General features: G+C 37.7%; 1 protein-coding gene and 1 pseudogene across 2 annotated transcripts in view; both read right to left on the reverse strand.

The window, feature by feature from the left end:
- Positions 1-4,443: 4,443 nt before the first annotated feature.
- LOC112635736 lies at positions 4,444-4,626 on the reverse strand (annotated as a pseudogene).
- A 5,346-nt stretch (positions 4,627-9,972) lies between these two features.
- Positions 9,973-21,562, reverse strand: part of ST8SIA1 (ST8 alpha-N-acetyl-neuraminide alpha-2,8-sialyltransferase 1) — a 143,732-nt gene continuing 132,142 nt past the window's right edge. For both annotated transcript variants that reach the window (XM_025403847.1, XM_025403848.1), the window contains one exon: positions 9,973-11,354. In XM_025403847.1, coding sequence (XP_025259632.1) covers positions 10,868-11,354 — 487 coding nt within the window. In that variant the 3' untranslated portion in view covers positions 9,973-10,867. The remainder of the gene's footprint in view (positions 11,355-21,562) is intronic.

Here is a 21,562-nt window from a genome sequence, read left to right on the forward strand (position 1 = left end):
AGCCGTATTCACTTTGGGGCTGAGTTTTAGCATTAAAATGAGGTGGAATTTGGCTCTTTACATCAAAAGGTGAAGTATAGGATGCAAAGAGTTTGTGTGTAGCCTTTATAAGCTGCTGAAACTGGTTTAAGGTCTGCAGTAGCTTATCAGAAGAGAATGTTTATAAGGCTGATCCCCTGTCCAATCAGAGTTGCAGTGGTCTGGGTTGTAAATCAGAGTTAGGATAACTTGCCTGAAAGCTCTTATTGTTAAGGAGGTTGGTGAGTGGTGAGAGTGTGGTTATTCTTGTAAGAATTTAGAAATGTGTCATGCCAGTCAGACCCTGAATCCTCCTCCCATAGGTTAACTTTGTTTCCTTAATCTTTGGGTCTGTCCTGATTGATAAAAAGGCACCTAACTTGGTCTCTCAGATCACACTCCCTAAAACCAATTTTTGCCTTTTTAGGGGGCAGTATCTCTCCTGTTGATAATGTATGTTCTATATGATACGGTAAAGAATAATACTAATACAAGCTAGTTCCATGGGAATCAGTTCCTTGGTACATTTCTTTAGCCATAAAATGTGTGTTCCTTGGTCAGAAGGATATTATATGTTGTACATGATGTCGATATGGTAAATGAGTCACTCTGTAAGTTCACAGATAGCTATGCTGGCAGAAGCACTGAGGACCGGAAAGGCAAATCTGGAATACATGTCTAGTTCAGTTAGAATAAATTGTTATGTGCTCCAGGATAGAACGCATTGAAAACCACTCCAGAAATTAACCTCACTACTGCAGTCATAACCTTTATAAGATGCCCAGACTAAACAGTGTGTTGAATGGCTATCAGCTGGTCTCTTTTCTCAATTACTCCACTACTTTCTCAATGGACTTCTATATAAAGTGGTTTTGGTAACAGGTATGGAGGTTATGCATGGAATTGACATCAAAGACTAATGATAATCTGGCTTCCACCACTGCCAAGTGCCCAACGAACAATAGCAAAGGCTAATGTTAAACCCTTGGTAGAGAAGCATTCTCTTTCTAGAGATCAGTAATCTGCCTGGTAGGAAATCGATTACAGTGCTCCCACCCAATGAACACTTGTACCTTATTCCTGCTGTCTCCCTTGCCCCCATATGCAAAGGTGGGAATCTCCTTGATTGACATCTATCTTGAGACCCACAAATTCTTGATTGCCTTTTAACCTAACATTTGATTGCACTGTTTACCATGAAAACGTTCCCAAGTATTGAGGATGACTTTTTAATCCCTGCCCAGAATTCATGACTATTGAGAAGGAAAGAAATAACTTTTACTCTATCTATATAAAATAAACAAAGAACTTGTTTTCTTATACTTCTAAATGCTCATAAAATGGAATAATATAAATTATAAATGAAGTCAATCCTTCCACATCTATAATTGTTCATATCATCAGGAATCTAACTGTATATTCCAAATAATAAGTTTTCAAGCAAAAATAGAGTCTATGATTTATAATTATCCTCCTTTTAGGTTTAGGGGGAATTCTTGAGTAATTAATGCCTTTGGAGTCTTAATATCTGTTTTGGAATGCTCAAATCGAAACAAAGTAGAAGAGCAGGACTCAGTCAAATCTAGATTTGGGGACTTAATGATAGTTGGTGAAAACAAGTTGAGTCTGTTTTCCTCATATGGTCTGAGGATAGGTTAGGGTAACCCACATTTATACTGGAGCTTTGCATTTGTTTCCAAGCGATTCAGCTAAACACCATGTAGATTTTCCATTAGGTAATAGAATGTCCTTTCTTGAAATAGCTGTAGCCCAAAAAGCTGTGTCGTGTGAGAATGAAGTCAGAGAATTAATAAGGAGATCTGTACAGAGTACCTTGATCAATTTCTGAAGAGAAATGTATAATAAAGGATGGATCAAGGTCACATTTCCTGATGTCACTCCCTTTGAGGAAGAGTCTGGCAGAACTGGGCCAACAGCGCCCAAGGGAAATGGGAGTTTGAAGCAATTATCTAAATAATTCAGACAAAAAGGCACACTTGGGCTTTGAAAGTCACCCATATGTGGAGAAGGGGAATCTAAATGTATTGCATCTTGTTAGGAATGTATTAAAGTATCTCTTGGACACACATACTGATATTGACAAAAAGGAGAAGTTTTATCACTGGAAAAACTAGCCTCATCTACATTAATCATATTAAATAAATGCTCAGTTTTCTTTCTAGTTTGCCCTATAGATAGTCCTTTCATCCACATAAGAAGTACCAATAGTGTTCTTATATTCTAGCAATTATAATCCAGTGTTTCTAAAATGATTTCCTCACTAAGTCTCATGACTTTTAATCTGTAAGAAAAAATATCAGTGTAGCTGATATGGATACAAAATAAAGCATCACCCATTTCATTCTGGAAAATAAAAAGACTTCACAGGCTATGAAAAAAATCATTTTATTCACAGGGTACATTTACAAATTTTCTCCAAGTAAGGGAGGTAGAGAAATTGAGACTTACTGAACCTTCTCACTGCCAGCCATAATTACAATGAACACACCAAAGAAAAAGACATGTTTTTACAGCAAACCTCCTCCTATGACATTGCATTTAGATTCGGTGGAAAGAAGCAAGTCAGCAGAACCAACAGAGATAGATACTAATTTTTCTAGTCACACTGTAGAAAGTACCAATTAAAGTTTTCTTTTCTACCTGCAACATTTTATATGAAACTCTACAAAAAGAATTTAAGCACACTGATTTTCTCCACACTTTCTGCCAATGGAGGTTGGCTTTAATAGAAAGAAGCAATTCTATATACTCTTCAAAGGTGATTTCAATTTTATAGTCTAATCTAAATTTTTTTCCCAGAATTATTATATCCATGAATTAGTAGTCAGATTATATTACATGAGAAAAAATGATGTTTAAATTTTTCTTATCTCCAGGCTCAAACTTTGCTCTTGAGAAACAGTTTGCACACATGTGGAATAATATTAAAATGTGCCATAATAGAGTTAAAGAGACCAAAACGACACCTTTCTTCCCGAGTGCTTTTAGACCAACTATGCTGCGTAGTAACTGGAATTCTAGTAATATTTCAGACTTGTTAAAGATTAAGCAGGCTTTTTGATGGAACTGTATTTGTTCTCTTCTCTCTGGTGTCTCTAAGATGTACCCTAGTGGCCATCAGTCATCCTAAATTGTGAATCCTGTATATTAGTTATAAGGGGAGTGTCTATAGGAACCTATCAACAAGAGAGCCCAGTGGTGCTTAAGACTGAATGAAAAGCAGTGAGTTTGATTCCTTGCTTCTAGTGTTTGCTGGAGAAACAAACATTAATCCTCTTGCAGTTATCACCTAAAGAGCTTCCTTCTAGAAGGTTCTACAACTTCAATAAAGGATATTTACATACTATTATCAGACTTCTCCAAGGCCTATATACTATTGTTCATTTCTATAAAATAGTCACATTTGCTACATTTATAGGACTTCTTGATAATAATGATACAACTTGGAACAGACATGGTTACATCTCTAAAGTGACAGAGGTACACGAAGGAAACACATAAGGAAGTAGGGGTCAAGCCAGAAAAAGTTAAGGCACCCTCTGCCACTTCCCACTCCCACTGAATCAGCCATCTCCCTCTTCTCCACGGGTAAAGGGCTTATGTGTGTGTGTTGTATACACTAGAAAATGCATCTAAGTCAGCTCAAGTAATCTTGGATACAAAAGCCTGTTACTGAAGTAATTGTGGAGGCAAAGTTAGAACCTCCTGTTCTAACTCTAGCTATGCATAGCCCACTTTCCAAGGGTGAGGGTCAACGTGACACTTCCTGCTATCACTGCCTCAACATGACAGGAGATCTAAATAATAATCTTATTTGGGGAATATGTGCCAAAGTACAGACAAAAAAAGGCTATGAAAACAGGAGCGTGGGGCCGGGCGCGGTGGCTCACGCCTGTAATCCCGGCACTTTGGGAGGCTGAGGCGGGCGGATCACCTGAGGTCAGGAGTTTGAGACCATCCTGACCAACATGGAGAAACCCCGTCTCTGCTACAAATACGAAATTATCCGGGCGAGGTGGCCCATGCCTGTACTCCCAACTACTCCAGAGGCCGAGGCAGGAGAATCGCTTGAACCTGGGAGGCGAAGGTTGCGGTGAGCCGAGATCACGCCATTGCACTCCAGCCTGGGCAACAAGAGCAAAAAACTCCGTCTCAACAAAAAAAGAAAAAGAAAACAGAAGTGTTGTTTCACTGAGATCAAACTCCCCGGAGAGCACCTCTCGGAAATGGACAGCAAAGGGTGGAGCCTTGAGACTGTCATGGTTCGAGTGGATAAGCAGGTACCACTCTGTTCTCTCCGTCAGCATCTCACAATCTGGCTGTCACACTGCTTCCTCTAGCATCTTCTCTCTCTCTCTCTCTCTCTCTCTCTCTCTCTCTCTCTCGTTTTTTGTTTTTTGTAACCAGGGAAAAGCAGGAACACACAGTCCCCCATTACCACAAATTACGCGGGGCAACTTTCCCACATTTGGGGAAATCGCAGGGGTCAGCACATCAGGTATGCAATGGATAAGCCTCACCCAGAGAGAGAAAACTATCCATTATTAACCATAACAGCTGGATGACAAGATATTCCCTTTAAAATATTTCAAAAAAGTTCCATTCTTGAGGCTCCCCTCAAGGTCAACAGCCTCTTTCTTGCTTCCTGCTGAACTCTCTTCTGAGATCACTCTCAATCATCCTTTCAAATTAAAACAAGATCTTCTCTCTCTTTTTTTTTCAGTTTGGTTAAACCTTTTTTTATTACAATTTTCTGTTTTTCTTACTCTGCAGATAAAATAGACATTAACTGATTCTTAGTTTTCTCTGCCTTGGATTAAATCACATCTCTTAGATGTTTATCGGTATTGTGCGAAGCATATATTTTAAAAATAAACATTAAGAGAAAGTTTAATTACATAGAAGCAGAAAGAGGCAGGACCAATATATTTGGATATTATTCTATAAAATTCTCAGACAGCTTGGCATCATTGCTTATATCCCACAGCTTCAACAAGAAAAAAATTATGTGAAAGAATTGTAGCACAATATAGAGATCAACAGAAACACAGAAGAGTGACCATAAAATATAATTCCTCTTCTGTGCTTTAAAAAGTTATAGTCATGGGCTTTGACTGTCTGGCAAATGCTCACAGGTATGTCAATTTATAATAAGGTAAGTCAATTTATAATATGGTAGTTATTCCTTACGTTTTAGAGACAGAAGAAATCAGAAATGTTGGCACCAGAGAAAGCAAATTAGAGGGAAACAGAAACATGTATTTTCCCTTATTGAAATGGTGAGCAGAGGCTGTGTTATGTTTGAATAAGCTTTTCATTCATGCTCTTGCTTCAATCTCTCACCCCTAAGATGTATGTAAAAAATTCAAAAGACAAGTCTGGGCTGAGGGTAAAGCAGATGGTATCCATTTTCTTATGACAGAAGGAAAAAAACCTACAACAATTATAGATTCAAGTCTCCTTCCACTTGCAAAATAGAGATTTTGTAGTGCTCAATCTAAATATTGTGGCCTCATATTTAGGAGTTTATAAACAGATGCTCTGGGCTTCAGACTTCCTATGAGTTAGTCTCTAGGACTTTTAAAGAAGCTATGTAGAAACTGGTGGAATATTTGATATCTCCCTAGCTTCAAGGACCCAGACTATCCATATGAATGAGGGGGAAAAGCTCCACTTTAGAATTGCTGGCAGGGCTGGCAGGGCTATAACTAGGTCGGGGTGATCAGACTCTGCCACAAGACACCCAAATTTAGACAGCACGAGTTTAAGCAAAAACAAAACAGTTTAAGGCAGTGTAAAATTTTGAGGTCCTCAGCGAATTTCCACACTACCTCTCTAGTCACAATGCTACCAGCTCAACTTTGGAGCCAAGGCAGCTCTCCTGGGAAAGGACAGAGACTGATTATGCTAAAAAGCCAAGGTTAAGGGTAGAGACCACTCTGCCCTTTTACATCCTGAGAGCATGGGGCGAGGGTCATCTCCTCCTTTCAACTTGCCTCACCCTCCTCCTAGCACATAGTGGAATGAAGTTGCTAGTTATATGTACTGCTGACTTTATTAGAGGCTTTGACCTAGGTTGCAAGTACCTTGAAATTGTTAACCCACTTCTACCACTTCCAGCCCTGATGTGTGCCCAACAAAATTCATATAACCTGAGAGTCGACCTATATGATGGGAAGATAAAGAAAGAAAAAGCATAATATTAGTCTCAGTCCTTATTCCTCCACAAGCTTGTCCTCAAGTTCATATAAACATCCTTAACAGCTGTTGATCTTTGGAATTCTACAAATATAGAGCATATATTACCTGGTGCTGGTGGGAAAGTATTTACACAACACACTGAACATTTCCTAAAGTTTTCAGCGGACTGGTAACATTCCCCTCCCCCTTAGGTCCCTCCCGACAAGGATTTGTCAGTGAAAAAATTTCACAAAGTCGATATTTCAAACAAAGAAATTAAAACTCTGGATGGCTGACTTTCTATTAATAAAGAAATCAAAAACTGTATATAATAAAGTTATAAAACTGGAATATATAACTGCTGACGAAAAGAAATGGTATCAATATTGTTTCCATTTTGAATCATCTATAACACTCTTGTAAAGCCCTTGACTAATCCAAGGATATTTTTGGCAAATTTAAAATCCCAGGATTTTTTCAGTTATTTTCCATCTCAAGCCATGTTATCCAGATTGCTTCAGGTACAAGTTATATATAGCCTAAGCAATTTTTTTAGCCAAGAGAAAGACACGAGACATCACAAAGCCAAACACAGTATTGTCTGAACATGTGCCATTTGGGATCATTTACTTCCTACCCTTGTGAAGACAGATAAAAGTGAATTGTACAGAAGCAAAATCCAGTGAGCACTTCCTTAACTTCTTACATGAGAATTATGCAGTTTAGATGCACAATTTTGTATAAACTTTTGGCAAAATACTCTATACAAAGCATATGTGTCTGTGAGTCATTGTCCATATAAAAATCTTTCATATAAACATTACTTTTCTTAATTATGGAATGACTTAATCTTTCACCTATCTTAATTTTACTGAAGTGTGATTAAAATTAAAGAGGCCATCCTTAGTCATGATCTTTGGAATCAATGCAATTCTCAAATCAAGGCTAACAAAAACTAAAATCCTATCAGGATACTAGTTTTTAGCCTCTTCACCCTTCCTTTTGCCCCCATGGAGCAGCCAAATTTTTATGACCACACAACTATTTTTTAAATTAGTCTGATGGTACAAAGAGATGCCCCTTCTTGGCAGGTGCATCATCAAAAGTGATTAAAGATTTTCTTATTGAGTGTCTTCTGAGCTGAATTTTAAGGGTCAGTGATTTCAAATGTAATTGATCAAATCTGGAAAAGTACCAGGCCCAATTCTGAAGGTCTTAATTTCAGATAAACAAAGAAAGATAGTGGGAGCTTAGAATTGAAGATCTTAATAATAATAGAGTATTCCAGAGCACTCTACAGGATGATTCTAGCAAGGTCCTTACTTAGGAACACATAACACAGTAAAGATAGAGATGCCTAACTTCATGACACAAGCACACACACGCATACACACACACACACACGCTTCTATCTAACCTATTATGGCCAAAAGGCATATGTATGGCATATCTAGTGAGTTGTAATCTACAGTAAGAAAATATTTTCATTAAATTGTAGTCATAGTTTGAATGCTGTGAGGGTGTATGTCTATCTTTAAGTGAAGACAAAGTGGAACAAAATTTCATTTTGGTTGTCTCAACCTTGGTACTACTGACATCTCAGCCTGGATAATAATTTTGTTGTGAGAGGCTGACTTGTGCATTGTAAGATCTTTAGCAGAATCCCTAACTTCTACTAATTACATGCTATCAGCACCCTCGAGTCATGAAAACAAAAAATGTCTCTGGTCTCCAGACATTGCCAAATGTCACCAGAGAGGGATAAGGAATCATCCCAGCTGAGAAGAACTGGTCTAATCAAACATCACCAGCACTGGCCATTTCTGTTTTGCCCTTCAGAACCCACATGAAATAGTTTCACAAGTTTGTAAACTAAAAATTTTATATAAATCTACTGCATAAATCTATCCCAGGCATCATAACAAGATGAAAAATTTTCACATAATATTTTTTCTCTTCCTTCCTTCCTTCCTCCTTCTTCTTTTTTTTTGAGATGAGATCTTGCCCTGTCACCCAGGCTGGAGTGCAGTGGCATGATCTTGGCTCACTGCAACCTCCACTTCCCGAGTTTAAGATATTCTAGTCCAGATAATATTTTCAGTGGAACTGTGATGTATGGGCTTTATGGAGCTCATTAATTACATTTTAACAATTAAAGTACTAATCTGAGTAACACATACTTTATTAACTTTTATATGTGTTTTTGTTAAGGCTTTTACATTTTTAATGGTATACTAGTGAAAATGTGTTCTTTTTTAGGTAACTACTAAATAATAATAGCTCAAAAGAGGAAACATATTGAAAGTTTCACTCAAAGTGAATATTTAACACGATCCGGCCACTGCACTCCAGCCTGGGCGACAGAGCGAGACTCCGTCTCAAAAAAAAAAAAAAAACCAAAAAACAAAAAAACACAGTTTCCTCATGGTACATTCTCACGTTTTTGTTGCTGTATAGCAAACCAGTTGTCCAATAGAATCAATACTCTCAAATTCTTAACTTTCTTTTTTTTTTTTTTTTTTTTTTTGAGACAGAGTCTCGCTCTGTCGCCCAGGCTGGAGTGCAGTGGCGCAATCTCGGCTCACTGCAAGCTCCGCCTCCCGAGTTCACGCCATTCTCCTGCCTCAGCCTCCTGAGTAGCTGGGACTACAGGCGCCCGCCACCGCGCCCGGCTAATTTTTTGTATTTTTAGTAGAAACGGAGTTTCACCGTGGTCTCCATCTCCTGACCTTGTGATCCGTCCGCCTCGGCCTCCCAAAGTGCTGGGATTACAGGCGTGAGCCACCGCGCCCGGCCAAATTCTTAACTTTCTAAGTAACAATATAATCTGCACTATCAATAAGTCATATTTTAAATGCTAATTTTTATAATAACTTCAATATTTAATTGCATTTAGAAATGGTCTACTTCAATGATGTAGAATTTTGCCAAGGGCTTTCTTACGTTGATGTCATGTTAAATTAACCCATCAAAAAATACCAGCCATTATTGTTTACATAGTAACATGGTATGCCAAGTTTTTACTGTTAAAATTAAACTAGAACTTTTTGGTACAATTTACCTAGAATTTGGTGACATTTAAAATAATAAAGAGATTGAGTTCCAGTGTCTCATTTTAGCTTAAGACATTCCAAAGTATGAAGACAACGAGAGGTTTCCTTTACCCTTCTCTGAAACGTAAACACTTTTGGATGCTTGTAATCTGTCAGTAGAGTTTTCTTGCTGTGTATCAAAGCTAGTGTAAAAAGCTAAGTAGTCCTACCTGCTACTAAGGAAATAAATAGCTACTAATTCACATCTTTTTACTTGTACAAACTATACCTTATGTGACCATGCTCAACACCAAGCCCATTCATGAGATTTTGGGTAAAATCAGGATGAGTAAGATAATTCTGCTCATTCCGGGTAAGCATTTGGGGGTAAGACTTGCATCTCGTGCTGCTGTGGGTATTATGTGCAGTAACCAGTGAGCTTGGTTGTCTTATATCAACATGTAATGGATAGTGCATAACACATTTGTGATTCTCCAACACTGGTTACAAATTTTCGCCATACCGGGTCATATGAGTTCAGCTTTCATAGTTGCACAGAAATGAGCTTTAACTTTGTGTGTATGTATGTGTGTGTCTACATGTTTGTATATATGCATTCTTGCATGTATGCACACATGTCCTTTATCTTGCAGTGAATATGCCACAGTAGATAGAAAAGGGATTTGTCTTCTGGTCTGTCTTCCACAGAGACTAAGCTTTCCATCATTGTGCTTTACTGTATTTCTGAATATTGAATTATGAAGACAATTATGCCAATTTACAAATAAATAATGCACTCATATTGGTAGTCTTTTGCACTAAAATAAAAATGACAATGCAAACAGGCTTACATAATGCAGACCTAAAATTGGGTTTATGTCCTAAATTCTGAGGAAGGAAAGTGGCTCCTGTTATCCAGACTATGAATCAACACAGTCTAAATTCAATAATGCTTCACATTGTCTCTGTAGAGTTGACAACAGAGGAAGAAGCAATTCTTATGTAAAATTTTAAAAATAGAGGGGAGCTATAGTTAATATAGACATGGCTCAACAAATCACAATTATCAGCTGTAACATTTTGTATCTTTATTACTCAGGAAGGGATTTTTTAAATCTACCCACCCACTTCCCCTAAAGAGGGCAAAAATAAATAATAATTTTTTTAAAAACCTACAGTTCTAAAGCCAGTCTTACTAAGACAGGTTCTTATTAATATTATTAAGCCAGTTTGTGTTGACAATCAGCAACACTTTTACCCCAACATTTTCTTTATTCTATATTGATTGGTTCCTCAGCCCTAACAACTCAAGTCTGTCTTGTTTTTGAACTGCATCTTCTAGATTTGAACCATGTGCTTTACCAACAGCATTTCACCAGCATTTTACTAGTTGCAAATCTGCAATGTGCTATAAAGTATTTCACAGGATGTTTCATTTCTTATTTGTCCTCCAAGCCAACACTGAAAGTAAAGTTTTGCTTGGATCTTCATCGTTCCTTTCCTGTTTCTCCAAGGGCCCATGCAAACCCATGAAACAACTTAACCATTCCCTCTTGGAGTCATGTAGAAAACCTAACAAAAATACCCTGGTTCAGTCCTTTCTTCTTCCATTGTCCCTAGGAAGTGGGCTGGAGTGAGGTATCTTCACATGGGTCCAACTGCATTCTCAGTGCACCGATTTTATGAAGATACCAGAGTTGGAGAAATTCCTCGGGCATGGCATGGAAGCCAGAAAAGGGTAAGACGTTATCATAGTAGTGGTGGCTGATGGGCTGCTCATGCATATTCACAGAGAAGGGCCAGAAGCCATAGATGGCCACCTCTTCACAGAGACCCAGAGCTGCGCTCACCAGAAAAAGTCCTGTGGACAGGCGCTTGGCATGGATTCCTCTACTTTTCCAGAACTTTCCAATGCTACGCAGAAAGTTGGGGTTGGCAAACAGCACTGTTTGATTGGCACCAACATCTGACAGTGTATAATAAACCCGCAAAGATGGCTCTGTTCCTGTCTTCATAGAAAAGGCAGGCATGTAGATGTAACTGTGGTTATAGATTTTCATGTTGTCCACAAATGTCTTTCTGGACCACAGAAGGTTCTGAAACCTATTAAAGAAAAAAAAAAAATGGTTCAATTAAACCTAGAGAAAAAGAAACTCACTAAAACCCACTCTGCTGTCTTTTGGTGACCGTGATACCTCAAATCATCTCAATGAAACACATAAAAAACACTTTATTCGTATTTAAAATCCTCCTTGGACTTATCAATTATCTCTCATCAAATAGCCTGGCTTTTCCCCTGACCCCAACTTCTTAAACACAGTTAACATTCGTTAATGGGGCTCCCTCTGAACTAAAATGCATTACACATTTGTTCTCTTCCAGAATGTTTCTGCCTGAAATGTAAAATGGTTTAATTCTCATAAATTCCTAAAGGTTGTTGGCTGGAATTTTGATGAAAGGTACTTAGGCGGTCTAACGTAAGAACAGGAGTGGTTTCTTCATCTGCATATCAAAGGAATCACTTCTAAGATGCCTCTTCCCACTGAAATTCTATGATTCTATAAATATTCAGATTCATCAATGCTACAACTATAATATTACATGGAAAAAGAAAAGCTTGTTACTATTACAAAATAATGCAGGGAGTTGCCCATATTGCTTGCTCCAAAGAACTCTACTTTCCTATGTTCTTTCAGTTTGGATTACATGAAATTCTAATGCAGTTGTAGAAACAAAGATACAAATAAGTACAATATAATGTTCTAAATACAATGTTCATATTTGTATAAAGTATTATGGAATACAGATGAAAAAAATAACTCTGACTTGAAAGAGGGAGTGTGGCCCAAGAAAGCTACAGAGCCGGAATAACATTTAAATACACTTCTTATAAGGAAGCAACAGAAAGAACAGCAACTGAACTCGAAGAGACACTTTGGTTATAGGCAAGAGTGCACAATATACTGAGGCAATGACAAGGATTCCCTGTCCCTAGAATGTGGGAGGTGCTAATGGCAGGGGCAGTGACTGAAGACAAGGCACTCTTTGAAAAACCTCTTATGTCTGTTTTGTTTGCTTGAACGTCACATGTGGTTATGGGAAATCTTCACAGCAGTTACTGCTTACAGCACTTATGACAACTGTCAGTCTGTGTAAAAAAAAGGTACTCTAATAGACTAGAAGATTACCTTGGAAGGAAGTGGCTGGTAGCCTGGAGACCAGGTAAGAGGTTGCTAATATACTCAAGTTAAAAAAAAAAAGAAAGAAATAAAGAGAGAGAGAGAAAGAGAGAGAGTGCGAAGGGTAGAGAGAGAGAAAAGCAACAAACTAGACTAGGGCCTTACAACTTTTAATTCCTTTGACCACGGGAGCTGCCCATCTTGGGTTATGTGCAGGTGGAGCAGCAACATCAAAGAATGAACTGAGCCACAACTACCAGAGGAAAGTCTGGCCTGATATGTTGGCAGGCTCATCATAATTAGGTGAAATTAAAGTTCTGAATACACAAATCCACAGGATTGTACGTAGAAATCAGTGTTATTTACTCTGCCTGCCCAGAAAGGTATGGTTCTCAAGGCCAGAAGGAAGGGAAATCTCTCAAGTTGTCTTCATATCCTTGATCCAGTAGCCTGCTTTCTTGATCCAGTAGCCTGCTTTATCAATTTTCCCTGGGCCCTGATACAGAAGTAATAACAGGATCTTTAGTTAGATTCACTTTAACTTAGGAGGAGCCATGGAAGCACATTCAACCATATCTGGAGCTGGGCCAGCCTCTCTCCCAGGAATACAAATTCCTGCTTCCCAACTTCCAGATGGGCTCTGCTCAGCAATTCTTTTCTCCCTTCCATTGCCCACTAATGTCTTCCACTCTCTTCCTGAAATACCAGTGCTTTCCCAATCATATAGACACACCATGCAGATAACCTCCTACTCCTTTTGAGCCATTGGTTCTCACACTTTAGTTAGAATATCCCAGAGAGTTCACTAATATCACAGCTTCCTGGGTTCTGATGAGAGTGATCCAGGGGCTGAATTTTTGCCCAGTACTCCTGGGTAATCTGACACAGGTGGGACATACTTATTTAGAAGATCAAAGCATCAGTGTAAGCTGTCTGGCTTTCTGCATCCATCCCTCACCACCCTTTTCTTTATATCTTCTAATGACATCCTTACTGCCATTCTAAGAAGTGCTCCATCTTCCGCTCTGTATCTTGAGACAAGCTGTTTCACATATCCTGAAGAACTCATGTTCCAAAGTGGGTCTCTCCTCTTTAAAAAAAAATTCAATCTCTCCATCTCGACTGAATTATTTCCTCTGTCTTCTACATATGGTTAGAACTTTCCCCTTCAACTTTACTAAGGTATATTTTACAAATAAAAATTGTGTATATTTAAGGTGTGCAATGTGGTGTTTTGATATACACATACACTGTGAAATGATTACAAAAGCAGGTTAGAACTTAAAAACACTCTTCTTAATATGCTCACACTGTTCCCAGTGCTACATTCTCATTCTGTCATTTCACCATCAACCTTCTAGAGCAGTTAGGATACCTCTATTGCTTTCCTTGCTTGCTTCCATTCCCTCCTTATTCCTGTACAGAACGGCTCCCATTTCACAGGGCCCTGCTGGCTGATGGAACTGATCCCCGTCTCTGTAGTGGACTACATACTAGTGGAGAATTACATGCTGCTTCAATAAAGTCAGGATGATTGATTTTCTGTTTCCTGTCTTAAAGCCAACTGATTAGTCTTGAAGGGAGGAGCTTTCCCTCTCTGAGTTTTCACTTTGAAAATGAACACACAGCTTGAATTTACTACAGTCCTAATTTTATTGACACTGTTATTATTTTTACCTCTCCCATTCTGTGACAAATGACATTATTATTTAAGAATTCAATTCAATTCAATAATTGTTATGGTACACTGAATATGTTTAATAATATCCTGATCAAGAGTTTAATGGGGTTGGTATTGAATTTTATTACATTATCACAAAATTCATGGAATAAGAAAAGAGGGGTGCTCCAGTTTGTCTCTCCAGCCTCATACTCAGCTACTCCTCATGTCCTCACCCTATGCCTCAGCCATCCCTGTGTGTGTACCTGTCCACAATTTTTATTGCATATATAGATTCATTTTTGCTGATCTAGTCACTGCCCTGGTGAAGTTGTGTCTATAAATCAAGACCCAACTTAAGATTTCCTTTATTAGGCTTATTCCTTCCTTCCAACTTAAGCTTTCAAAAGTCTTCTTTGAATTCCTGAATAATAATTGCTCATACTCTCTAAGACTATGTACTCCTTGAAAACAAAGGATGAGTCCTATTCATCCTTTAATTTTTATAACCTAGCTCAGAATATTTGTGTACTATATGAATAGAAAACTACTAAACAATAATTTTTAAACATAAAAAAGAAATCAGACCAGCCTATGAATTAAGAATAAAAATGAAGTAAGATCAGCCCATATATTATTAAAATAGAAATGATTAATTTATAATCAATATGAGCATAAAAGGAAAAACAAAAACAGAGTAGAAAGCACAAAAGTGTACCACATTTTACAAAGGAATTGAATATGTGATAATGGGGGAAAAACCAGTAAGATTTTTCTAATTACTTAATAAACAATATTGAGATAGTTAGCTAACAATTTGGAAATCTGAGAGGGAACAGATTCATACTTCACGAGACAATTACTAAATAATTTTAAGATAAGTAAGATAGATATTTAAAATCTAACCGGCAAAGCAACTCAGGTCTACAATCCTAGCACTTTAGGCAGCTGAGGTGGGAGGATCACTTGAGGCCAGGAATTCGAGACCAGCCTGGGCAACCATCTCAATAAATTATGAGTAAATATTCAGTAAAATCTATGCTACAAAAAAACTAAAAATAATCGAACTTATCAGACATTTGCAAAATATATTTCAACAAAGGAAAATATTGACAACATTGATTATGCCATATTGTAAATTTTCATTACCATGAAGAATAAGATAACTAAAGTAAAAAGGGAATTACTCCAAGAAATATTTACAGCAAATATGACAAATCGGTATCAATAAACTGTAGTATCTGAATATATTGGTACATTGATATGAAAATGGACAATCTAGAAGGAATTTCAATTAAAAATGTTAAAGCATTTGGTTACAGTTACAAGATGCAAACTGAATACAAAAGGGAATATTAACAGAATAGAAAGAAACACAATAAAGAGTGAGGGTCCAGCTCTCACCTCCTATGACAAATCTCTAGAAATAGGGGAAAATCAGTTTTGAAAAGTCCATCTCCATTCTGAAAATAAAAAAGAAAGCAAACCTCAGTGGATCCTGAATCTAGGTTACCTCAAAAAAACAGACGGCTTACCAAAGGAAACCAGAGCATGAAGTAACTTGTTGAGCATTCCTCTAAAAGGCAGCAGTAGCAGTGCCCTATGCCTGGAGGCAGGAGATACTAGCGAAAGTGGTGTCTAACAGCAATCAGCAAGGTTATTGTTCGGATTATGGGGTAGCAGAGACACCCAGGTGGGCTGAACTCTAAAATCCTGCACTGATCAATTACCACCGTGTATGTGGAAGGAGGTGTCAGTTTCCAGGTAGGAAAAGTGGGTATGTGCCCAGAAAGCTGGCCTATCCCAGGGAAATGGAATTCTCAACTCATACAATATCAGCAGTCAGGCCTATAGTTCCCAAGTGGAATACCGGCACTGAGTAGCCCAAGGAGGAGACCTACAAGCAGTAACATTTGGGAACTGCCCAAGAGAAAGCAACGTTGCCACCTTCTCAACCCAGAGTAAAACCCACCTGTTGGTAGGTACAGTCTCTGCATAGAGCTTCCAGTCACCAAACAAGAACACACAGGCAAGCTCAGAAGACACTGATGGATAGTGTCCAACACAAGAGTCAGAGCAGAGGGACTCACATTCAAAGGGCAGAGGAAAACTCTTAAACATCTATAATTAGTTTGTTTACTCATGTTCATGGCTACCACATCTGGACTAGGATGATATAAAAAGAAAAAGCATTTAGGTAATAAGAAAGTGCTGTTGGCAATTTAAAAAATATAACAAAAGGTGGATTTGGGTAAAGGAAAGCTCCAGAAATATAGCTATACAGTAGGCCTAGAAAGCCATCAATCAGGTTCAAGTAAGAGAAAAATACAGCTCCAGATGAACGTCTCAACAGAAACAAACAGTGCCCCAGATAAACCAATGTGCAGCAGGGATGGAAGAGCTGCACTTTCAAAGGATTCCAGAGATGGATTCACGACCGCTGCATGGAAGGGCTTTATGTGCTCTGGGAGAAAATTTAAATGTGGACAGGCTGTCAATTCCTGTAATAAACTTTTTATCTCAGATATGAACTACACTTAGGTAGACACTGACTATTGATTTGATTGTGATATATCTGGATTGAGAGGTCAAGAAAGTATAAGTGTATAAGGTAGACAGCCGTGCTGTGAGGAGCACATGAAGAGAACTCAGTCTATTTTTCCATAAGAGATCAACAGACAAGCTGAAATTTTAAGAATTGTAATTAAGCATGTTGTTTTCACATGTGACAAGAAAAAAAACAGCTGAAGAAGTTGAAAGGTATAGATTCTTGGAACATAACTTGGGGTAGTTAGGGAGGGTCTGAGACAGGAGATTGCTGGTTTTCATTTTGAGCTTTGTCATATGAGTTAATTTTTCCACATATGTGTATTATTTTGGTAAAAACAGAAATTTAATGTTTAAAATTATAAAAAAGATAAGACAATTTTTTTATTGACCAAGTTCACAAGACTACCAAAATAATAATAGTCAAGAAACTTTAAATACCTAGCATGATAGCTTTTAAAAATATATATAGCTAAACCAATAAAAACTACAGATAGAAATTCACAAGTCCACAATCATAGTGAGTTTTCAATTTTAAAATATATTATTTAAAACACATAAAATAGAAAATTTCTAGCCAGGCACAGTGCCTCATGCCTACAATCCCAGCACTTTGAGAGGCCAATGTGGGCAGATCATGAGGTCAGGAGTTTGAGACCAGCCTGGCCAATATGGTGAAATCCCATCTTTACTAAAAATACAAAAATTAGCCGGCTGTGGTGGCAGGTGCCTGTAGTCCCAGCTCAGGAGACTGAGGCAGAAGAATCGCTTGAACCCAGGAGGGGGAGGTTGCAGTGAGCCAAGATCGTGCCACTGCACTCTAGCTTTGGTGACAGACCAAGGCTCTGTCTCAAAAAAAAACAAAAACCAAACATCATGTTACAAAAGAAAAAGCAATAATAAAACAATTATCATCATATGGGTCACACTGTCTGATCAAAAATGTAAAAAAAAATGAGAAGTCTGCTGGGCACAGTGGCTCACACCTGTAATCCCAGCACTTTGGGAGGCCGAGGTGGGCAGATCACAAGGTCAAGAGATCGAGACCACGGTGAAACCCTCTCTCTACTAAAAATACCAAAAATAAATAAATAAATAAATAAAAATTAGCCGGGCATGCTGGTGGGTGCCTGTAGTCCCAGCTACTCGGGAGACTGAGGCAGGAGAATGGCGTGAACCCAGGAGGCGGAGTTTGCAGTGAGCCGAGATCACTCCACTGCACTCTAGCCTGGGCGACAGAGTGAGATTCCGTTTCAAAAAAAAAAAAAAACAGAAGTCAACGACATAAAAATACACACACACACTGCACTAGAAAAAATTTTTAAAAACATATTTCAATTATGTATATAAGGGGAAATCTGTCACTAGTTGAAGATGCTATAATTACCTATCTAGAATATACAAAAGAATCAACTGAAAAAAATATTTATTGGAACCAATAGAGTCTTAGCTTCCCTATACAGCAGGAATCATATATTAAAATAATACAACAAAACAAAATTTTCATTGTTAATAGCAAGAAAGCCCCCAAACACTTTGAAACAAGCCTAAAAATAAATACAACATTTTTATGGGGACAATAATGAACATTGAAAGATGTCTCCCCATATAAATTTGTAGGTTCAAACGCAATCTCTACAAAAATCCCAACATTATTTTGAAGTAAAATTTGATTTTACTTCAGATTTAACTTATCATTAAGATAATTCTAAACATCATATGGGAGGTATAAATTAGTATGTATACTGACAATAATTTTGGACAAAAGAATAACAGAAAACTTAACTTACCAATGTCAAAACTGATTATAAAACTATAATAATAAAAACACTATGGAACTCACGCAAAAATAAACCAGGTATGATGAAACAGGAGAATGAGTCTTAAAATGTACCTAAGCATTTTTGGAGATTTCCTTTATGCTAAAAGTAACATTTCAAACCAATTCATAAAAATCTACTATTCCATACATTGTACTGGGTCTACTGGCCAGCCAATAATAGAAAATAAGATAAATTCCTACCTCACACTGTCCCAAAAATTAAGCTCCAGATGGAATAATCATATACCATAAAATTAGAAGAAAATATAAGAAAATGTCTTTAAGACCTTTAGGACACAAAAGACAATGTAAACATGAGGCAATTCCTTAGCAAAAATCCATAAAAGATTGTTAAACATGACAGCTTTATAATGAAAGTCTTCCACAAACATATTTTTAAAGAGACAAGCAGCAGATTGGGTTGAAAATATTTACAACATACATGACAAGGGATTAGTATCCAGGATACAAATGATAAAAATCAGTAACAAATACGGCAAATAGCACCATATAACAAGACAGTAGTATCCAGAACACAAACCATAAAAATTAATAGCAAACATGCAAATATCACAATGGATAAATGAACAACGATGTAGAACTGCCAAGTCCGAGATGAGGAAATTCAAAGGGCCAATATGCATATTAAAATAAGCACCTCACTAGCATTCAAGTTATGACAAAACTATATAGCAAATTAACAGTTTTCCACACATCTGACTGGTACAAATTAAGGAAATTGATAATAACAAAGAAACCTGTGAGACACAGTACACTTTTATGCTTCAAATGGGAGTATGAGTTGCTACTGACAGCTGGGAAAGTGATTTTGCATTTCAAATATGCACACCTACTGACCCTGCATTTCCAGTTCTCAGCTGGTGCCTTTCATATTTGCAGGGCACCATCCATCACTTCTTTCAGGTCTTGGCTCAAATGAAAGCTCTTCATAGAAGCCTTTACTGACACCTACTCTCTCATCTTTGTTTTCTTTCTCTATGTTTTTTACAACATCTTTATTGTATTTTTTGTATTTTCTTTCTAAGATGTATTTTACATATACATCTTCACCGTCTCTGTTGTATTTCTTTTATCATACATAATGTTTTATTACATATACATGTCTTCATTTATGTTTGTCTCCTCTTACATGTTCACAAGAAGGATTATTTTGTTTACTATTAAATCCTCTTAACCAAGAAAGGTGCCTGGCACATGGCACTAAGTAAATATCCACGAATGTTTGCTGGAGGATGCAGATTAGGAATCACCTAAATGCCATCACTAGCAGAATGCCAAATAAATTACATTATATCCATATTATGATACATGGCAATTTTTTTAAATGACACAACTCTAATTTACATTGAAATGGAAATATTTCCAAGACAAATGTTATATAGAAACATGAAGAAGTTGCAGAATTACTACTGCAATTTGTATAGTGGATTATCATATATACATATCATAAAAGATAAAGATAAAAATTTTCTATAGTTGCATATACATATGTAAGTGCATGGGAGAATGTTGGAGATAGACATAAAACTGAAAACAATGGTTACCTCCAGGGAGAGCAGTGGTATGGAGGTAGTGCTAAGGGTCTCTGTGTAGAAAAAACAAATTCAAAGTGATTTTTCTGTTCTATCACTCAACACCAATCAACACAGAAAACTTCTGTGACCTACGTGTGGGTTTCTTCCCCCACACATCGAACAAGCAATTTACAGCAGACACCAGCTGAGGGTCCTCCAAGTCAATTCCAACACTATCTACCTAGAGATAGAGTCAGATCCCACAAGACACCCCTCAACCCCTTAGACTTCAGTTGCAAGTCTGGGCCTCCAGAACTTCTGACCAGCTGGCTTCACATTGAGGTTCCTGCAATCCCTTCTTTATGTTGGATTAGTTTGCTAAAGTAACTCACAACTCTCAGGCAAACATTCACATTTACTGGTTTATTATAAAGAGTATTACTGCTAAATGAAGTTTAGTCTAAAGCTGCCTCTTTACATATTTTAGGTTCAGCCTAAAGATTTCTCTATACACAGTGAACTGTAACTTAACAGGATGTGTAAACAGACCATAACCTACTCTTGTACCAATCACCAAGTTTCAGCCAAAGGTGGCCAACCGTTCCAGCTGTGTTCGAGTAAGACAAACACCAAGCTGTAACCAATCGTGCTGTTTCTGTACCTCAGTTCCACTTTTTGCATGTCACTTTCCTTTTTCTGACCATAAATTCTCTCAGAAAACACAGCAGCATGGAGTTGCTCTGAACCATTTCTGATTCTAGGGGCTGCCTGATTCATGAGTCTTTGCTCAATTACACACTGTTAAATTTAATTTGTCTAAAGTTTTCCTTTTAACACTACAAAGGATACAGAGGGAGAGAGATGCATACGGCAATGTATGGAGGAAGGAGTGTGCAACCCCTCCATGAATTTTCACATGTTCAGCTATCCAGAAGCTCTTCAAACCCTGTCCCATTAGGTTTTTATGGAAGCTTCATTACATAGCCACGATTGATTGAACCACTGGCCATTGGTGATCACCTCAACCTTCGGCCTCTCTCTCCTCCCTAGAGACTGGGGAATGGGCTAAAAGTCTCAATCCTCTAATCATACCTTGGTCTTTTCTGTGATCAGCTCCCAGCCTGAAGCTACCTAGGGGCTGTCAACCATGATTGCATGCTAATAATTGGCTAATCATTAGCATACAAAATACATCACCTTGTGGAGATTCTAAGGATTTTAGGGGTTGTATGTGATGAAATAGGTTGAAGATCAAATACGTATTTCACAGGGCCAAAGCCTTATCTGTAATGATTTTAATTTTTTAGAAGGTGAATATATGTATGTTACTTGTGTTATTAAATACGTCCTTTTAAAAGCTTAGGCTCTTTAGTAATCCTATAAATGCAAAGTAAACCAATTGTGATTTTCTAATTTACTTTTTTCTTTTTTTTTGAGATGGTGTCTTGCTCGCTCTGTCACCCCAACTGGAGTGCAGTGGTGCGATCTTGGTTCACTGCAACCTCCACCTCCCGGGTCCAAGTGCTTCTCCTGCATCAGCCTCCCGAGTAGCTGTGACTTCAGGCGCC

Source organism: Theropithecus gelada, chromosome 11, assembly GCF_003255815.1.
Source record: "Theropithecus gelada isolate Dixy chromosome 11, Tgel_1.0, whole genome shotgun sequence".
NCBI classification, from domain to species: domain Eukaryota; kingdom Metazoa; phylum Chordata; class Mammalia; order Primates; family Cercopithecidae; genus Theropithecus; species Theropithecus gelada.